At 39.5% G+C, this 21,849-nt stretch overlaps 2 protein-coding genes across 6 annotated transcripts in view; one reads left to right on the top strand and one right to left on the bottom strand.

Moving 5' to 3' along the window:
- The first annotated feature begins 4,479 nt into the window (after positions 1-4,479).
- The window catches only part of LOC139751578 (CST complex subunit CTC1-like), a 116,918-nt gene continuing 99,548 nt past the window's right edge, over positions 4,480-21,849 (top strand). The window contains exons 1-2 of one of the 2 annotated variants that reach the window (XM_071667162.1): positions 4,480-4,608; positions 12,430-12,547. The gene's annotated coding sequence lies outside the window, so the exon portion shown is untranslated. Of the gene's footprint in view, positions 4,609-6,251; positions 6,272-12,429; positions 12,548-21,849 lie in introns of those variants that run through there. The other variant, XM_071667163.1, reaches the window with a different exon arrangement.
- LOC139751582 (ERI1 exoribonuclease 3-like) overlaps positions 9,326-21,849 on the bottom strand; it is a 59,030-nt gene continuing 46,506 nt past the window's right edge. For 3 of the 4 annotated variants that reach the window (XM_071667176.1, XM_071667174.1, XM_071667175.1), the window contains 2 exons: positions 14,764-14,860; positions 9,326-9,593 (listed from right to left, as the gene is read on the bottom strand). In XM_071667176.1, the coding sequence (XP_071523277.1) occupies positions 9,511-9,593; positions 14,764-14,860 (180 nt within the window). In that variant the 3' untranslated portion in view covers positions 9,326-9,510. The remainder of the gene's footprint in view (positions 9,594-14,763; positions 14,861-21,849) is intronic. The other variant, XM_071667177.1, reaches the window with a different exon arrangement.

Here is a 21,849-nt window from a genome sequence, read left to right as displayed (position 1 = left end):
AGTTCTTTAAGGGTTTGATGTACTGAAAGTACGCTGTGGTCAGATTTATATATTTTATGCTTATAATTACATATTGCTGTATTTGTTTTTTAGCCCCACCTCATATTATTGTCAGTGTTTCTTCACATGTGATTGTTTTTCTCTAGGGTTTAGGGTGTTTTACTTGGTTCTTTTGGAAGCTCTAAGTATATAAGCCCTTGGCAGGAGTTGCTCCAGAAGTAGGGGACTAGAATGATGTTTGTGTTAGCAGTGACACTGTTTCAAACCTCAGAGGAGTGTCAACCTGGGGACAAATGTTAACTTGTCAAGCATCAGTTTTTTTTTATTCTGTCCTTGTTGACATTTTCATTGACAAATAGCTCCCACATCTTGGTTCTGGGGAGAGGGGAGTGTTTGTTTATAGAAACTTTGTTTCTTTTAGAGCTAGGATGCTGGGAGAAACTTGCACGTGAAGATCACCACCACCATCCAGGGTGACATGGAGATACAAATTCTTAAAGTGTATTCAGGAAAATTTCCTGTACCACTGCGTTACAGATCACACTAGGACTGACACACCATTATGCATTATATTTTATCTCGCATACTACCATGGATGTTGAGAATATCATGTTTGTCTTATGGTAAACCAGTTCTTAAAAGTGATCATCATATGCTTAAATTTGATTATGAGGTAAATATGGATGTAAGAAGAGCAGAAATGCAACAAAGTGCAAAGAGGGGATATAATAACTTAAGCTAAACAGAATTTAACAATAGCTTTGGTGTTTTGAATTTGAAGTGGATAAGTAGATAGGAACCTGGGTACTGTGATGAAAGATTCTGTGAAATTCACAATGGAGTAGGATTGTGGTTACTTCTAGTCTCAAATATAGATGGAAGGTCTAAAAAGGATTAGGCATCATTCAATTAAAGATGTCAAAAAGCAAAGATTATAGTAGGGTAAGAAAGGAGGAGCAAAGAAGCATTAGGCAGCTCGGGTGTTAGAGGCAGACTGCACAACAGCAAAGCGACTCAGGCTATGCTCCAGTATCTCAACATCCCACCAAGAGAGGGGGTTAAGCCACCTGCACAGCTGACAGCAGGAAGACAGTTGTGAGATGGTGTCCTAACACCCTGGCAACATTATCTGATAGACTGGCAATGGAGAACTGCTCTGTGAAAAAGGAAGCAGGCCATAGCAGAGAACCAGGCTCGCATGCAGGTGACACCACTATGTTGCCCCAGCTATCCATGGGCACCCCCTGTCAGCATGCAGGACATCGCTTCGAAGGTGAGGGAAAGGTCGGGCATAGTGTTGGAGGTGAATCCACATAGACAACACTCAGTGAAGCTGGACGGCAGTAGCCACCTGTCTGCAAAACTGATGTCACCTACGCCCCCAGGTTTTGCTGATCCCCATGACACCCGTAGGTCAAGGAGAATACCCACCATCAGCGGCAGCGCCCCCAGTTGTGGCGACACCTAGCTTTGAGTGGCAGCATCCTCAACGTGTGAGACTGCCTCGCACACTTGCAAGATTACGTTTGTGGTGACTCATACGAAGAGTGAACAAACTAATTTGTTGTCATTTTTGTTCTACTTGCATGTAAAGGAAGTGTATTGTTGCTGAACAGTGATTTGTGTATATTTGCCTTATGCCCAACTGAATTTTTATTTCACTTTTTGTTTTTTTTAGTATTGTTGTAACAAAATGTCACATTTAGTTACCAAATACTTGTGAGGGGGTGTAGGGTATAGTGTGGTACAATAGTTGGGCTGCGGGCACCCAGCAGCTCGGGAATGCTCAACGGGCAGTTAGAGTCAGACCGAGACAAAGATGATGCCACCCCTTTCCTGTGAAAGGATACTGCTTTACGATAAAGTAAGGGCAAACTACCTGCTTTCATTTCACCTCTTACAGTCACTTGATGCCATTTTGAATTGTAAGGATTGGAAAAATATGTAATGAATAAAGTCACAGATCTGAAATAACAGAAACGTGTATGTGATCTACAGTTGTCTCATTCGATGGTCTTCGCAGCTTTTAAAGGACAGGAAAAAAATTCATGAAGCAGTGAAAGACTCGGCATAACATAAAAAATAGAAATGTAATATGAAGTAAAGAATTCTAAATAAAAGGTTAAAAAAAACTAGTCATATTAAAGCTGGCTAATAAAAAAAAAAACAAGATAATCATGATAGAAATTGAGTAGTGTACAAATTCTACATGCCGTGATGACATATGTCTGACTTGTGTCCATTTCAAGATCCAAACTGTCGGTCAGAACGGAACTCGTGTGTATGTAAGTACAACCCTTATCTGGTCTAAAGGTAGAGATGTATTTGGATGTCTGAATTCAGAGATCCGCAGATGTGTATGCGGATATCATGCTTATGTATTTTATGGATGCAGATATCGTGCTTATGTATTTTATGGATGCAGATATCGTGCTCATTATGTATTTTATGGATGCGGATATCATGCTTATGTATTTTGCAGATATGGATGTCAGTTTCTACAAACGGCGGATGCAAATGTCAGACTATGACATCCTTATGGATGTGGATTTTTGAAGATAGTTTGTTACATGTTTTAGTAAATTAAGAATTATTCATTAGTTATAGAACATCAATAATTTCCAAATGGCAGCTACTTTCATTACAAAGTACTGTGTAATTGTAGTTTCTTATTGTTGAGTTTCAGCCACACAAGATGTGTGTCGCCAGGATGAGGAACGGGGATCCAACTTGTTGTGCACCCCACCTACAACTTTCCCATACCTCCACCCTTTTAAAAGTAGTTAACTTGACTCCTGTCAATCAACAGTTGTTCTTTTATCACTTAATCATTCGGTATTTAAAAGTTCAAGATAGGCAAGTTTTACTTAAAAAACAAAAGTGTCTGCCTTTTCTGCTAAAAGTCGCTTACGTTTTGCATCATAGATAAAGCCAGCACCACTGAATAGCCACTCACTAGGAACGTTGCTTGGGGGAAGGCAAAGATATCGGCAAGTGACCTTTGCCAAATCAGGGTGGGTTCTCATCTTTTCTTTCCACCATCGCAAACTGTCTTCACTGGTTCCATTACTCTCTTTTTCATGTGATACCTCTCAATACCTTTCAGTGCACTCTTCCTATCTGCATTTGTCTCTTTCGCTTCATCATCACTACTGGAAGCAAGAACAGAGGTCATTGCTTCATCCAACATTCCATAGGTGTTGGTTATGTTAATTGTTTGTGTTTTGTCATATCTTCTTTGTTTTGTTGGTTCGTTGTCTTCATTTGCCTTGATGCTCAACTGAGTCAGCTCCTCACATCATCTGCCAACTGATGATTTCATTTTATCAGTGATGTGAGAAAAGGAAAAGAATTTACTTTTATATCTTGGATCAAGATATGTTGCAACTCTGTACAAACCTTCGCTTTCAAGCCAATTTTTTTTTTCAACGTCATCTTGCATTTTTTCTTTTATGATGTTTAATATATGTTGCTTTTTATCATGGGGTCACTCAATCATTGATTTGATATGTGGTTCAGAGCCTGAAAAACTGAGGTATTAATTACTAAAGAAACTTCTGATGTGCTTGGCTGGAGAGTGGTTTTTCAAGGGAACTAAGAGGTATCACATCACATACTATATGTAGATGTTAAGTCACCCAATCTTTTTGTGATATCTTCATGAGGTTCTAGAGCTTTTGCACATTTGGACATTATTAACCATTCAATGGTGCTGAGTTGCTTTATTTTGGAGTTGGTAGCAGCATACAAACATAGTGACTCCTTTGTTTCTAGTGTTCTTTTCAGCATGTGCAAGGTGCTGTTCCCCTTGTAGGTGTACCATGGACAGCACATAGCTTGGGTTTTTGCGGCATTTCCTGAATCTTTTTTTTTTCAGTTCATCATTTGTCATTGTTGAGTAATGAAAATAGGCAGTAATGCTGCAACATTCCTTCAAACACACCCATTTTTGCTTTTCAAGATAACGTTCTCCACTTCCACACATTCTTCAACGCTCCCAGAACTTTCGCCCTCTCCCCTACCCTATGATTGACTTCCGCTTCCATGGTTCCATCCGCTGCCAAATCCACTCCCAGATATCTAAAACACCTCACTTCTTCCAGTTTTTCTCCATTTAAACTTACCTCCCAGTTGACTTATCCCTCAACCCTACTGTACCTAATAACCTTGCTCTTATTCACATTCACTCTCATCTTTCTTCTTTCACACACTTTACCAAACTCAGTCACCAGCTTCTGCAGTTTCTCACCCGAATCAGCCACCAGCGCTGTATCATCAACGAACAACAACTGACTCACTTCCCAAGCCCTCTCATCCTCAACAGACTGCATATTTGCCCCTCTTTCCAAAACTCTTGCATTCACCTCCCTAACAACCCCACCCATAAACAAATGCAAATGCGGATTCAACAACCAAACAACCCAGTCGTGGGCCAATCAGGCCTCATGTTGTTTCTTTATTATGTAAACTTGGTATTTGATCCTCAAATCTACACAGACATCTCAACTCACCCAACATCGTATTCAGTCTCATTGAAACGTTGTAACGGTTATTTTTAGAAGGTTGTACACATTTTTATAGGAATTGAGGGATTTTTACACCACACAGGTAAGTTTTCATGTTCTGTTACTAAGTTAGTCTGTTTGTATATTGACATATGAACAGAACAAAGCTCTATAGAAGCCGAACAAGTGAATGTGAATGTATATGTCAGCCATTTGCAGGATGGTTACTTTTTGAAGTAGTAATGACATTGGTTACATGTCCCTCCTGTTCGCTTATTATTTGCTAGATGAAAGTGTTATGAATGCACTACTTACACCCTTAATTGCTTGCTTTAAGTGTCTTTACTCCAGAATGTTCCTCTACCTCAAAGCCCTGCCCACTTTACGAGAACTTTTAAACTTATGGAGTTGGAGGTGCTGCACCTCAAATCTAACTATCTATATGAACACACATTGTAAGGTAACAAAGAAATCCAGCGGTACCAATTGGGTTGTTCTATCCTCTAGAAAATGCCCGTTCATAGAGTAATATTTTAACATTGTCCCTGACAAAGCAAAATTGGCGTGGAAATAAACAAAACAAATTTATAAGCTCAGAACTGACCTCTCTCAAGATGAAGGATAAGAAGATAGTTAGTAGAATTGTTGTTGTTGTAGAGTGCAACCAAAATCAGTAGCCAAAAACACAGAATCCCACGCCTTCTATGTTGGTGTGGTCGAAGTTCAGTATTCAAATGAAGATAGATTATTTTACACCTAAGTGTATCTTTTATTGTTGGAAAGTGTATTCATTACTATTTACTGAAAGATGTATCACAGGATAGGGCAGGTTGGAGCAAAATTGAGTATGTGAGACAAAATGGGTCACTCAACACTAACAAAAGGTTAGTCGTTCAGTTAACATCAGTAAATTGTTTCAGTACATTTACTTCGTGAGTAATGATAGTATTTGTTCACAAGGCAAAACACTATCATATGTCGTGGAATGAATCCCGATATCACGCTTTCTATATGTGCATTTTTTTTTTTTTTTTTGCACACCTAAAACCACGGAATGACAATCATGCAATCCAATCTCGATTGCGTTTTTTCCATGTCAGAAAAGTTCTTCAAAATGGCACCACCGGCTGTGTCTGGGAGATAACGACTCCTGTCTTTTCTCCACCAAGCCGAAGTTACCTTTGCCTACTAAGTCGAAATTGCCTTTTCCTGCTAATTTACTTGCAATGGAGCTGCATGGCTCCACATTTCCCCCCAAATCCCATAACAAATAGTATCTAACTTTCAGTTCATTATCGAAAAATGGTTTTAAAAATGATAGATAAATTTTAAGAGCAATATTGTAGTATTTAATTTCAATTATAGGTCATATTTGAAATTCCTTATTGTTACAGATGATTCAGACATCTCGAAGAGATTAAGGGACACTAACATACAAATGTATTTATTTTTTCTTTTATGTTGGAGGCTTCAGTCATGGACCAAAGTGTACATTAAGACCAGGCCTTAATTGAAATATGGAGAAGTTAATGAAAGAGAAACAGATGAGGCACAGGAAAATATTTTCAAATTTTGGAAGAAGTGAAAAAAGCCTGTCTTTTGAGAAGTGTCAAGTTATAGTTATTGGGAAAGATATGAGAGGGTAGAGGGTTCCAAACTTCAAGGTGTAGAGAAAGAGACAGTTATCATCATCATAGAGTTGCCAACGGCCACACAGTAATCAAGTGACACAGATGCTTGCAGAGTATTGCCTGGTCTAGCCAGTGGTAAGTTCACCCAAGCGGCCAGTTCTCAGGAGCAAAAACCATAGTAATATTTGTAAAAGGAGAATGGTGTGGTGTAGGGCAAGTGGGTCAAGTTTTGAAGTTATCCTGGGAGAGTTGATAAGTAGGACAGCTTTTAGCTCAACTTGATTGTTGCACAGTACAAAAATGTTGCACCAAGGCTGTGACATCTTTTTATGAGTCCCTTGGAGGGATGACCAAAATAGTGGTTGTTAATATGTGATATTTTTGTCAATATAGTATAAGCAATTCTTGCACTGTACATACTTCGTACCAACTTTGACATTCATGATTTTTTTTGTAAATCCCAGAGAAGGCAATAAAGATGATGGGATAAGTGCGATACTATCCAGTCCTTTTGATGTACATTATGTTGATGAAATATTTCATTTTCAATTTGTAATGGTAAAAAATTCAAATATAACAATTTGTAAGCAAATGACATTACAATCAAAATTATTTTAGTTTCATTGGGCTTTAGTATTTCATTAGATTCATACACCTCAAGAAAGTTGACTGGAATGACTTTTCAAAATTCTTTTTTGACTTCCCTTGGGTAAGTTACTGTTTCTTATGGTAGTGATGCATCTGTCTCCACCAAACATATAGCAGAGGTTAATGTTGGAAATATTTATCCCCTCTCCAAGACAAACTCTTCTTCCAATCCATGGCTCAGCATCTTTCACTGCCCGTAATCATTGCAAAAATGTTATCTGAGGCAAACCTTTTCTTTATTCAAAGGAAGACCGATAATGTCTTCCCTTCATCCACTGTTAGCTCTTTCTGGTCATTAGCTAAGAGCATTGCTAACAACTGAAGTCACTCTACCTTTCCTTCACTTTTCCATTCTAATGGTACTGTATCTGTTTCTCCCATAGACAAGTCAACTCTCTTTGATCCCTTTCCTCCTCCAACTCTCTACCTTGGATGACACTAAAATTCTTTCACCCCCTGATGCTCCTTTCACTGATCCTATGACCCTACCATAATCTCTTCATATTGTCTGAAAAACGCTTCCTCTCTGGACACAAGCAAAGCTTATGGTTTTAATGGCATCTACCACTGTGTACTGGAAGAGTGTGCCTCTGAACTTGCACCTGTGCTTGCTCGTCTGTTCTGTTTCTGCTTAAAAACCAGAACTTTTCCTTCTTGGAAGCACGTGTTGGTGCATCCCATTCCCAAGAAGGGTGATCATTCTAATCCCTTTGACTATTGTTCTGTTGCTTTGACATCTACCATTTCCAGCGTCTTTAAATCCCTTCTCGACTTCCAAATCCTCAGACATCTTGAATCTTTGTGTCTTTTCTCTTATCACCAGTATGGCTTGGCAAGATAATAGTGATATTTTTCATTATTTTACTAATGTCTGGTCATCATTCCAGAAAGATTTTGAGGAATCCTATGTAGTTGCTCTTGATATATCCAAAGCATTAGGGTCTTATCTCTAAGCTCCCCTCCCTCACTTTGCTCCTTTATATCTAGCTTCTTCTCCGGCTGATCTGTCTCCATGATTGTTGATGGATAAGCCTCTACCCCTTTCTCCATCAACAACAGTGTTCCTTAAGGTTCTGTCCCATCTCCCTGAGCTTCAGTTACTCTCACCTTTTGGGATTCAAAACTCAATTTCATGTATATCCTCAAAGAAGTCTTTTCCAAGCTTGCTTACTTTCAACACCCTCTTCCTACCTCTTTCAAAAACCTCTGCGTAATTGTACCCTTGCTTCCATCAAGTAATAATCAGACATCCCACCAGCTGCCCTTCACAGCACATTCATACCTAATAACCTCTCTTTTGCCGACCATTGAATTTCCAATAATCTCTTTTGCCCACCATTCATTTAGTCTGTAATCCAGTAATGCTTGTTTACCATCTTTCCTACTCACTATAATTGCATATGTCCCTCTTTTTGAACCAAGTATTATCAATCACCAATCCTTTTTAGGTACACGGTTACACAAGCTGTTCATTATTTCCATTCACATTACTTAATACCCCATGCATGGGGACAAATGAAGGTTCTTAGTATTAGCAATTAAGACATACTCAGTGATGTTATGGGGAGCTTAATCAGAAGAGGGGTACAATGTGAATGGGTTGTTAAGGTCTACAAGGTGATCGTTTTCATGACTCATTAGCGATTGCATTTTTGTGGTCATCCCTGCACACTGAGTGATGGTGCCAATAGCATCTCTTAGTTAAAATTTCGCTGGTCTGACCAATGTATACATCTTTACATGCCTTACATTTGATAGAGTAAACACTCCCAATTTTTGGAAGATTTGGCCTACCTTTAATTAAGGTCTTACTGATAGTATTATTAACTTGACAGGTACATATTCTCTGGTTCAGCGTACTGACAGCACATCACCCTTTACATATCACACTGATCAAACTCATGCCATTCCATGCATGGTTCACCCTCCTGAATATTCAGGTCCCAATACCTCAAAGCCTCTCTCTTCATCCTTCCATCTCCTTCCTTCTTGGTCTCTGAGTTCCCCTTAATGCCTCTTATTCAGTCTCTTTCTTCATCATCTCCAAAGGTCTGAACCATTTCAATACACTCTGGTCAGTTCTCTCACAATCGGACTGCATACTTCTCATTTAAACTATCATTCTCTATACAAATCAACTTGCCTTATACTACCTTCTTCCCTTCTTTTGCAACCAAGGCCTAAGACTCGCATACATACACTTCCAAGACTATTAGACTTTCAAACATATCCATATTCTTTGCCCCATGAGACAATGACTACCAATTCAACATGCACCTTAATGCACCCAGGATCTTAACTCCTTTCATGCTGTGCCTTATATCTGCCCCTATGGTTCCATCTGTTATCATGTCCTCTCTGAGGTATCTAAAAAACTCCTTCTGCATTTATGATTATTTTTCTACCTTACTGAGACTAGCTCTCATAGAACATACACAATTTTTTTTATAATATTTCAGTGCTAATATTTGAATTACCAAGTATATTCTGTTCATTATGGACGTATTTTCATGGAAATGATTTGCATTGATATAAATATCAAAACTTTTATTTAGGTTACACATTATGCATAAAAGTAATAAGTGTGATAAAAATTTAGCTTATCCTAACATATGACAATCTTTATTAGATTTATTTATGATACAAATCATTGTGAGAAATATCTTTTAAGGTAGAATAAAACTACTGCCAAAGACAAAATAACTTGTTAAAGATTCTTCAGGAAGCTAACTTATGGACATTGTTGGCAAGAACTTGCACCCTCTATTTGCTAGTGCTCTTAAGATGATGGCAATGTTGAGGCAGTCATCTGAAAAATAAAACAAAATTTTCATTTTATGAAATATTGTGCACAATGATTTAATTTTTGTAATCTGTAACACAGCTGCTTTGCATGTTTTAGTTGAACAAGTTCAAGGACAAAGAATGTAGATTTACAAAGTTGAAAAACATTGCTCTAGGAAGAGCCCTATGAGCAACTGAGATAGCACTTGTTTTGTGGGGGGGGTTGTAAAATTTAGTTAAAACCCCAACAATGACATGAATCCAAAAAGACATACTCCCTTTTGACCACCATAAAACTTACAAGACTAGTAAATGCTTATTGACAGGACTTGATGATATTACAGCAACTCGCCCTGTCCTATAATAATCATCCTGGAATTGGAGGGAGTCGAGCCAATATTCTTATCTATCTACTGACTGACCACTGGTGTCTGTGCCTTAAACCTGTCATTCATCTGATTTGAGGAATGGTTTCCTGAAACGTAAAGGGTAAAGAAGAGAATGGAAAGTAAATGGATGTTCATAGGGTGTGCCAACAACAGAGAAACTTTGCCATTCTTCATAACCTATATTCTCACTTGTGGAAAGATCTATGAACTGAGAGCAAATACTTACCTGGAGAAGGAGCGACTTAAAAAAAAAACAACAACTAAGAAACACAAGAAAAGACCTACTGTTAATGATAACTGCCCTATGTTTTGAACCTTCTCCAGTGGTGGCATACTCAAAGCCACACAAGGAAGTCAAACATTTAAAGACATGTTATCACAGAGTTATTTGCTGAAAGTCAAAGATTCCTTTTTTGCTAGCCACATCCAGCCAGCTCTCTGAAAATGTCATTTTTGCCATGAAAAAATGAAACTTCAAATGCCCTTTTTTATTACTCAAAGCCACACAAGGAAGTCAAACATTTAAAGACATGTTATCACAGTGTTATTTGCTGAAAGTTAAAGATTCCTTTTTTGCTAGCCACATCCAGCCAGCTCTCTGAAAATGTAATTTTTGCCATGAGAAAATGAAACTTTAAATGCCCTTTTTTATTACTTTTTCTATATGAATATATTCTGAAGTTTCCATATCTGACACAGACTGGTTTAAACCAATGTTTTGAGGTGAAAAATATGGTTTTAAGAAAACAATCATGGAAAATGTGTGTAAACACATTCTGTAATAAATCAAATTATGACAAGCCCACTTAAATCCAAACAAGGCCAAAATATATTCAGAAGCATAACCCCTTCATTTTCAATGAAAGAAATCTCCATAATGCTCCCATGTGTATGCACATATACTTTTTTCATCGGGGGGGGGCTGTGTGATTTGGCTTAATGTCGGGTAAATTTAACATCAAGAACAGTAACACCATTTTTCGTAAGCATATGAAATATATATACAAAATATATTCCCTTATCAACCCTCCAAATCCTCAAGGGAACTTGTCCCTATGGTGGAGGCCATGACAAAGGCATGAACAGATGTGTCAGGATATAGCATGACTAGACACAATGTTTTTAAAACTGAACAAGAACTTGAATTACTTCCACCTTATTATTATAACATGAGCCACTTTGATACAAAATGAGCCCACTTGGCCACATAATGATCATGCTACCCATGCCGCGCTGACTGCCACTTCAGTTCTCCGCCAGCATTCATTGAGTAAGAACATATCATTTGCTACCTGTAGAATTCTACATTTGTGCCAGTCACCACTATACATAAAAGTCCATTAAGTAACCTCAAGTACATTTACCAAAAGGATACAGAAGACCTTTAATATGAAGGAAAAGGTTAGAATATCATTATGCCTTTTTTCTGCCAACTAATTCATAGACAACAATGCATCTCAAGCTCTTAGTTTGACAAAACTTCAAAATATACTGAAAGTAGCCAAAATATACCAGAATAACACAGTGTCTGCCATCCAAATTGCCCAAGTTACATAGTTCAACTGACCTGTTAGAACAATGTTTGATATATATTTATTTATTTTTTATTATTTTGCTTTGTCGCTGTCTCCCGTGTTTGTGAGGTAGCGCAAGGAAACAGACGAAAGAAATGGCCCAACCCACCCCCATACACAATGTATATACATACACGTCCACACATCAAATATACATACCTATACATCTCAATGTACACATATATATACACACACAGACACATACATATATACCCATGTACACAATTCACACTGTCTGCCTTTATTCATTCCCATCGCCACCTCGCCACACATGGAATACCATCCCCCTCCCCCCTCATGTGTGCGAGGTAGCACTAGGAAAAGACAACAAAGGCCCCATTCGTTCACACTCAGTCTCTAGCTGTCATGCAATAATGCCCGAAACCACAGCTCCCTTTCCACATCCAGGCCCCACAGAACTTTCCATGGTTTACCCCAGACGCTTCACATGCCCTGATTCAATCCACTGACAGCACGTCAACCCCGGTATACCACATCATTAAAAGCTTCATAGCCTGTTAAAGAAAAAGTAATTATTTTGCCTTACCTTATCAGTCTCTTAAACTGATAACTCTTAGTAAAATGATAAAGAAATATTTCTCATGTAATGAAAAAAATACAAAAGAAATAATTGATATAATTCCTTAATTAAACGAGAAAAAAATGAAAAACTTGTGATGGCAGCATAAGGATAAACACAAAAAAAGCTTGGTGTTTACATGTTTCCCCAGGTGGAGGTAATACCTTGTTTATATAGTGTTTTGGAGCATCTGCTCTTTATAGTGCAATGAAGTCAACCTTGTTACACTTATCTCTAGTGCTTCTGAAAATGTTTTAGTCATTTCATGATTGTGCTCCATTTTTTATCCTTTACTAATTAGCTATTTGCTTTGTGCAGTGGCAGTATCATAACCAGTGAGGTTTGGAGGTGCTTCCACTGCATCACTGAGTGCAATGAATGGGAAAAGCCAGCATTCAGTGTCTCAAGAGGATACTCTAGTTTTCTAGAGTGGGAGGTAAGTTGCTAGAAGCAGTGAAAAGTTTTTACCAAGGATGTAGGAAGAGAGGAGGGTGATTGGTTCCCAGTGAATGTCGATTTGCAGCAGGGGTGTGTGATGTCTCCATAGTTGTTTAATTTGTTTATGGATGGGGTGGTTAGAGAGGTAAATGCAAGAGCTTTGGAGAGAGGGGCGAGTATGCAGTTTGTTGTGGATGAGAGGGACTGGGAAGTGAGCCAGTTGTTGTTCACCAATGGCACAGCCCTAGGTGGCTGATTCGGGTGAGAAACTGCAGAGGTTGGTGACTGAATTTGGAAAAGTGTGTGAAAGGAGAAAGTTGAGAGTAAATATGAATAAGAGCAAGGTTATTAGTTTCAGTAGAGTTGAGGGACAAGTTATTTGTGATGTAAGTTTGAATGGAGAAAAATTGGAGGAAGTGAAGTGTTTTAGATATCTGGGAGTGGACTTAGCATTGGATGGAACCATGAAAGCAAAAGTGAGTCACAGGGTGGGGGAGGGGGTGAAGGTTCTGGGAGCAATGAAGAATGTGTGGAAGGAGAAAACATTATCTTGGGGAGCAAAACTGGGCATGTTTGAGGGAATAGTAGTTCCAACAATATTATATGGTTATGAGGCAAGGGCTATATATAGGGTTGTACAAAGGGTGGATGTGTTGGAAATGAAATGTTTGAGGACAATATGTGGTGTGAGGGGGCTTGATAAAGTAAGTAATGAAAGGGTAAGAGAGATGTGTGGAAATAAAAAGTGTGGTTGAGAGCGCAGAAGGGGGTAAGTTGAAATGGTTTGGACGTATGGAGAGAATGAGTGAGGAAAGATTGACAAAGAGGATATGTGTCAGAGGTGGAGGGAATGAGGAGAAGCAGGAGACCAAAATGGAGGTGAAGGTTGGAGTGAAAAAGATTTTGAGCGATCGGGGCCTGAACATACAGGAGGGTGAGAGGTGTGCAAGGAATAGAGTGAATTGGAATGATGTGGTATACCGGGATGGACGTGCTGTCAGTGGATTGAACCAGGGCATGTGAAGCATCTGGGGTAAACCATGGAAAGTTTTGTGGGGGCCTGATGTGGAAAGGGAGCTGTGGTTTTGGTGCATTACACATGACAGCTAGAGACTAAGTGTGAACGAATGTGGCCTTTTTTGCCTTTTCCTAGCATTACCTTGCCTTGGGTGTGTGTGTGTGTGTGTGTCCTCCTCCTCCTCCTCCTCCTCCTCCTCCTCCTCTCTCTCTCTCTCTCTCTCTCTCTCTCTCTCTCTCTCTCTCTCTCTCTCTCTCTCTCTCTCTCCCCCCCTGGTGTAGTGGGGTGGCGATGGGAATGGATGAAGGCAGCAAGTGTGAATATGTACATGTTTATATATATATGTATGTATACGTTGAAATGTAAAGGTATGCATATGTGTGTGTGTGTGTGTGTGGGCGTTTATGTATATACATGTGTATGTGGGAGGGTTGGGCCATTCTTTCGTCTGTTTCCTTGCACTACCTAGCTAATGCAGGAGATGGCAATTAAGTATAATGAAAAATATATAAAAATGATTTTTTTGTAAGTCTATTTCATAGGTAATGTCTGGATCATAAACGCACTGATACTTTTAAGAAAGCTAATCAAAGGGTACAAATTTGCTCACGCCATGTCAGCTATGACAAAGGGTAAAAGAGAAAAGTATTATCGTATATTAAAAATGATAGGTTTGCAAGCTCTTCCCAGAAAATTCGGCATCCCTGACCTTTGCAAGTCACACAGACAATAAAATATGGAGTCATACAACAAAAGATATATAAGAATCACACAGAGTCATTTTCCCATTCTAACTTCTCATTTCACTTATAATTCTCACCTAACATTCCTGTTACTAGCATCCTTATAACTCTTTTATCAAAGTGCTCAAAATGGTTTCAGGGACACTGATTTAGTTGTGAGGGGGTGAACATACTGAAAGTGAAATTACAAGAGTACAAGGTTATGCATAGAAAATTATTTGATTAATATGAAGACTGATGATAGTGTGGGAATATTCATCACTATAACACCTTTGAAGTGAGGAGGTACAGGGTGAAGGACTCATAGTTGGAAAGAGAAAGGCCATCAAATTATTAAAAAAAATATGTTTTATAAGAGACATGATCATGAATTGCCATGCAGACAAAAAGTTCATCGTAAACTTCATTTTTAGAAATATTACTGATGGCATAACTAAAGAAGCAAATACTAACCAAAACCTCGATGAAGATGACCAGTGTGAGAAAGCTGAAGACCCCTCATCATAGAAATCATTCCTTTGTTATACTCCCCTGTCATGACTGCATATGACTGTAAAGTAATTACTACAATTAGCTGACACTTTACAGATTTTTATGGATCTTATCATTATCATTTTAGTAACAGTACTTAAACTGCAACTTTTGTATGAAAAATAGAGCTGATATTTAACTAAATACATTGCATTTCAACAAGCAGACTTATCTTATGCATATTAATTGTGTCTAGGTTGTTTCTTCTCAGCACAGGTTTACATATCTATCTATTAGCTCTTTGATGCCTGTTCCTCCTAAAACTCCCATATGGGGGTGGCCATGGCAATAGAGTCTCCATAACCAATGGACTCCAGTGTCACTTCTTAGCCTTTAGTGCCTTACCCTTAACAGGCCACTGGTAGAGGGCAACTCTAACACAGTGTTTGCAGAGGCTCCTCCTTCACCCACATGTGGACTACTGGCATTCTGTCCACAAACATACAATATATATATATATATATATATATATATATATATATATATATATTTTTTTTTTTTTTTGCCGCTGTCTCCCGCGTTTGCGAGGTAGCGCAAGGAAACAGACGAAAGAAATGGCCCAACCCACCCCCCATACACATGTATATACATACGTCCACACACGCAAATATACATACCTACACAGCTTTCCATGGTTTACCCCAGACGCTTCACATGCCTTGATTCAATCCACTGCCAGCACGTCAACCCCGGTATACCACATCGCTCCAAATCACTCTATTCCTTGCCCTCCTTTCACCCTCCTGCATGTTCAGGCCCCGATCACACAAAATCTTTTTCACTCCATCTTTCCACCTCCAATTTGGTCTCCCTCTTCTCCTCGTTCCCTCCACCTCCGACACATATATTCTCTTGGTCAATCTTTCCTCACTCATTCTCTCCATGTGCCCGAACCATTTCAAAACACCCTCTTCTGCTCTCTCAACCACGCTCTTTTTATTTCCACACATCTCTCTTACCCTTACGTTACTTACTCGATCAAACCACCTCACACCACATATTGTCCTCAAACATCTCATTTCCAGCACATCCATCCTCCTGCGCACAACTCTATCCATAGCCCATGCCTCACAACCATACAACATTGTTGGAACCACTATTCCTTCAAACATACCCATTTTTGCTTTCCGAGATAATGTTCTCGACTTCCACACATTCTTCAAGGCTCCCAGAATTTTCGCCCCCTCCCCCACCCTATGATCCACTTCCGCTTCCATGGTTCCATCCGCTGCCAGATCCACTCCCAGATATCTAAAACACTTCACTTCCTCCAGTTTTTCTCCATTCAAACTCACCTCCCAATTGACTTGACCCTCAACCCTACTGTACCTAATAACCTTGCTCTTATTCACATTTACTCTTAACTTTCTTCTTTCACACACTTTACCAAACTCAGTCACCAGCTTCTGCAGTTTCTCACATGAATCAGCCACCAGCGCTGTATCATCAGCGAACAACAACTGACTCACTTCCCAAGCTCTCTCATCCCCAACAGACTTCATACTTGCCCCTCTTTCCAAAACTCTTGCATTCACCTCCCTAACAACCCCATCCATAAACAAATTAAACAACCATGGAGACATCACACACCCCTGCCACAAACCTACATTCACTGAGAACCAATCACTTTCCTCTCTTCCTACACGTACACATGCCTTACATCCTCGATAAAAACTTTTCACTGCTTCTAACAACTTGCCTCCCACACCATATATTCTTAATACCTTCCACAGAGCATCTCTATCAACTCTATCATATGCCTTCTCCAGATCCATAAATGCTACATACAAATCCATTTGCTTTTCTAAGTATTTCTCACATACATTCTTCAAAGCAAACACCTGATCCACACATCCTCTACCACTTCTGAAACCACACTGCTCTTCCCCAATCTGATGCTCTGTACATGCCTTCACCCTCTCAATCAATATCCTCCCATATAATTTACCAGGAATACTCAACAAACTTATACCTCTGTAATTTGAGCACTCACTCTTATCCCCTTTGCCTTTGTACAATGGCACTATGCACGCATTCCGCCAATCCTCAGGCACCTCACCATGAGTCATACATACATTAAATAACCTTACCAACCAGTCAGCAATACAGTCACCCCCTTTTTTAATAAATTCCACTGCAATACCATCCAAACCTGCTGCCTTGCCGGCTTTCATCTTCCGCAAAGCTTTTACTACCTCTTCTCTGTTTACCAAATCATTTTCCCTAACCCTCTCACTTTGCACATCCCTGGGCATAGGGGAGAAAGAATACTTCCCACGTATTCCCTGCGTGTCGTAGAAGGCGACTAAAAGGGAAGGGAGCGGGGGGCTGGAAATCCTCCCCTCTCGTTTTTTTTTTTTTTTTTTTTTTCAATTTTCCAAAGGAAGGAACAGAGAAGGGGGCCGGGTGAGGATGTTTCCTCAGAGGCCCAGTCCTCTGTTCTTAACGCTACCTCGCTGATGCGGGAAATGGCGAATAGTATGAAAGAAAGAAAGATATATATATATATATGCTTCACATGCCCTGATTCAATCCACTGACATATATATATATATATATATATATATATATATATATATATATTTATCCCTGGGGATAGGGGAGCAAGAATACTTCCCACGTATTCCCTGCGTGTCGTAGAAGGCGACTAAAAGGGGAGGGAGCGGGGGGCTGGAAATCCTCCCCTCTCGTTTTTTTTTTTAATTTTCCAAAAGAAGGAACAGAGAATTGGGCCAGGTGAGGGTAGTCCCTCAAAGGCCCAGTCCTCTGTTCTTAACGCTACCTCGCTGATGCGGGAAATGGCGAATAGTTTGAAAAAAAAAAAAAAAAAAAAAATATATATATATATATATATATATATATATATATATATATATATATATATATATATCTTTCTTTCATACTATTCGCCATTTCCCGCATTATATATATATTCTTTTTCTTTTTCTTTCAAACTATTCGCCATTTCCCGCGTTAGCGAGGTAGCGTTGAGAACAGAGGACTGGACCTTTAAGGGAATATCTTCACCTGGCCCCCTTCTCTGTTCCTTCTTTTGGAAAATTAAAAAAAATGAGAGGGGAGGATTTCCAGCCACCCGCTCCCTCCCCTTTTAGTCGCCTTCTACGACATGCAAGGAATACATGGGAAGTATTCTTTCTCCCCTATCCCCAGGGATAACTTACATATATATATATATATATATATATATATATATATATATATATATATATATATATACTCCTGAAACAGGAGTTGTGGGAGTATGTGATAGAATGTAAGAAAGTAAATTCTCGATTCATATGGGTAAAACTGAAAGTTGATGGAGAGAGATGGGTGATTATTGGTGCATATGCACCTGGGCATGAGAAGAAAGATCATGAGAGGCAAGTCTTTTGGGAGCAGCTGAATGAGTGTGTTAGTGGTTTTGATGCACAAGACCGGGTTATAGTGATGGGTGATTTGAATGCAAAGGTGAGTAATGTGGCAGTTGAGGGAATAATTGGTATACATGGGGTGTTCAGTGTTGTAAATGGAAATGGTGAAGAGCTTGTAGATTTATGTGCTGAAAAAGGACTGGTGATTGGGAATACCTGGTTTAAAAAGCGAGATATACATAAGTATACGTATGTAAGTAGGAGAGATGGCCAGAGAGCGTTATTGGATTACGTGTTAATTGACAGGCGCGCGAAAGAGAGACTTTTGGATGTTAATGTGCTGAGAGGTGCAACTGGAGGGATGTCTGATCATTATCTTGTGGAGACGAAGGTGAAGATTTGTATGGGTTTTCAGAAAAGAAGAGTGAATGTTGGGGTGAAGAGGGTGGTGAGAGTAAGTGAGCTTGGGAAGGAGACTTGTGTGAGGAAGTACCAGGAGAGACTGAGTACAGAATGGAAAAAGGTGAGAACAATGGAAGTAAGGGGAGTGGGGGAGGAAGGAGGAATGGGATGTATTTAGGGAATCAGTGATGGATTGCGCAAAAGATGCTTGTGGCATGAGAAGCGTGGGAGGTGGGTTGATTAGAAAGGGTAGTGAGTGGTGGGATGGAGAAGTAAGATTATTAGTGAGAGAGAAGAGAGAGGCATTTGGACGATTTTTGCAGGGAAAAAATGCAATTGAGTGGGAGATGTATAAAAGAAAAAGACAGGAGGTCAAGAGAAAGGTGCAAGAGGTGAAAAAAGGGCAAATGAGAGTTGGGGTGAGAGAGTATCATTAAATTTTAGGAGAATAAAAAGATGTTGTGGAAGGAGGTAAATAAAGTGTGTAAGACAAGGGAGCAAATGGGAACTTCAGTGAAGGGCACTAATGGGGAGGTGATAACAAGTAGTGGTGATGTGAGAAGGAGATGGAGTGAGTATTTTGAAGGTTTGTTGAATGTGTTTGATGATAGAGTGGCAGATATAGGGTGTTTTGGTCGAGGTGGTGTGCAAAGTGAGAGGGTTAGGGAAAATGATTTGGTAAACAGAGAAGAGGTAGTAAAAGCTTTGCAGAAGATGAAAGCCGGCAAGGCAGCAGGTTTGGATGGTATTGCAGTGGAATCTATTAAAATAGGGGGTGACTGTATTGTTGACTGGTTGGTAAGGTTATTTAATGTATGTATGACTCATGGTGAGGTGCCTGAGGATTGGCGGAATGCGTGCATAGTGCCATTGTACAAAGGCAAAGGGATAAGAGTGAGTGCTCAAATTACAGAGGTATAAGTTTGTTGAGTATTCCTGGTAAATTATATGGGAGGGTATTGATTGAGAGGGTGAAGGCATGTACAGAGCATCAGATTGGGGAAGAGCAGTGTGGTTTCAGAAGTGGTAGAGGATGTGTGGATCAGGTGTTTGCTTTGAAGAATGTATGTGAGAAATACTTAGAGAAGCAAATGGATTTGTATGTAGCATTTATGGATCTGGAGTAGGCATATGATAGAGTTGATAGAGATGCTCTGTGGAAGGTATTAAGAATATATGGTGTGGGAGGCAAGTTGTTAGAAGCAGTGAAAAGTTTTTATCGAGGATGTAAGGCATGTGCACGTGTAGGAAGAGAGGAAAGTGATTGGTTCTCAGTGAATGTAGGTTTGCGGCAGGGGTGTGTGATGTCTCCATGGTTGTTTAATTTGTTTATGGATGGGGTTGTTAGGGAGGTGAATGCAAGAGTTTTGGAAAGAGGGGCAAGTATGAAGTCTGTTGTGGATGAGAGAGCTTGGGAAGTGAGTCAGTTATTGTTCGCTGATGATACAGCGCTGGTGGCTGATTCATGTGAGAAACTGCAGAAGCTGGTGACTGAGTTTGGTAAAGTGTGTGAAAGAAGAAAGTTAAGAGTAAATGTGAATAAGAGCAAGGTTATTAGGTACAGTAGGGTTGAGGGTCAAATCAATTGGGAGGTAAGTTTGAATGGAGAAAAACTGGAGGAAGTAAAGTGTTTTAGATATCTGGGAGTGGATCTGGCAGCGGATGGAACCATGGAAGCGGAAGTGGATCATAGGGTGGGGGAGGGGGCGAAAATCCTGGGAGCCTTGAAGAATGTGTGGAAGTCGAGAACATTATCTTGGAAAGCAAAAATGGGTATGTTTGAAGGAATAGTGGTTCCAACAATGTTGTATGGTTGCGAGGCGTGGGCTATGGATAGAGTTGTGCGCAGGAGGGTGGATGTGCTGGAAATGAGATGTTTGAGGACAATGTGTGGTGTGAGGTAGTTTGATCGAGTAAGTAATGTAAGGGTAAGAGAGATGTGTGGAAATAAAAAGAGTGTGGTTGAGAGAGCAGAAGAGGGTGTTTTGAAATGGTTTGGGCACATGGAGAGAATGAGTGAGGAAAGATTGACCAAGAGGATATATGTGTCAGAGGTGGAGGGCGAGGAGAAGTGGGAGACCAAATTGGAGGTGGAAAGATGGAGTGAAAAAGATTTTGAGTGATCGGGGCCTGAACATGCAGGAGGGTGAAAGAAGGGCAAGTAATAGAGTGAATTGGATCGATGTGGTATACCGGGGTTGACGTGCTTTCAGTGGATTGAATCAGGGCATGTGAAGCGTCTGGGGTAAACCATGGAAAGTTGTGTGGGGCCTGGATGTGGAAAGGGCGCTGTGGTTCTGGGCATTATTGCATGACAGCTAGAGACTGAGTGTGAACGAATGGGGCCTTTGTTGTCTTTTCCTAGCGCTACCTCGCACACATGATGGGGGAGGGGGATGGTATTCCATATGTGGCGAGGTGGCGATGGGAATGAATAAAGGCAGACAGTGTGAATTGTGTGCATGGGTATGTATGTATGTCTGTGTGTGTATATATATGTGTACATTGAGATGTATAGGTATGTATATTTGCGTGTGTGGACGTGTATGTATACACATTGTGTATGGGGTGGGTTGGGCCATATACATGTGTATGGGGGTGGGTTGAATTACTCCTAAAATTAATTAATAAAATTAGTATGCTAATTACTCGACTAATTACCCGAATTTTTGGGTTTTAACCACAGATTCGTATTCAACATACCGAAAAGCATCTATGCTGAAATTCTCAAGAAAATCCATTTTTTTGAAAAAATCAAGAAAAATGCCTTACCAAATATTTTGCTCAAATTTTCAACTTCTTCAGATTTTAATGAAAATCTGGATATAGATGTTATTTTACATGCTGTTTAAGGATGTCTCGTCAAATGACTGCATTTCGCACTACTAATGCCTTTAATTACTCCTAAAATTAATTATAAAGTACGCTAATTACTCGACTAATTACACGAATTTTTGGGTTTTGACCACAGATTCGTATTCAGCATACCAAAAAGCATCTATGCTGAAAATCAGGAAAAAAATCAAGAAAAATCCAAGTATTTTGCTCAGATTTTCAACTTCTTTAGACTTTAATAAAAATCTGGATATAGAAGTTATTTTACATGTTGATTAAGGATTTCTAGTCAAATGACTGCATTTCGCACTATTAATGCCTTTAATTACTCCTAAAATTAATTATAAAATTTAGAATGCTAATTACTCGACTAATTACACGAATTTTCGGGTTTTAA

This window comes from Panulirus ornatus, chromosome 11 (assembly GCF_036320965.1).
Source record: "Panulirus ornatus isolate Po-2019 chromosome 11, ASM3632096v1, whole genome shotgun sequence".
NCBI classification, from domain to species: Eukaryota; Metazoa; Arthropoda; class Malacostraca; order Decapoda; family Palinuridae; genus Panulirus; species Panulirus ornatus.
The sequence above is the reverse complement of the archived record's forward strand: the minus strand, read 5'-3'. Positions and strand labels throughout refer to the sequence as shown.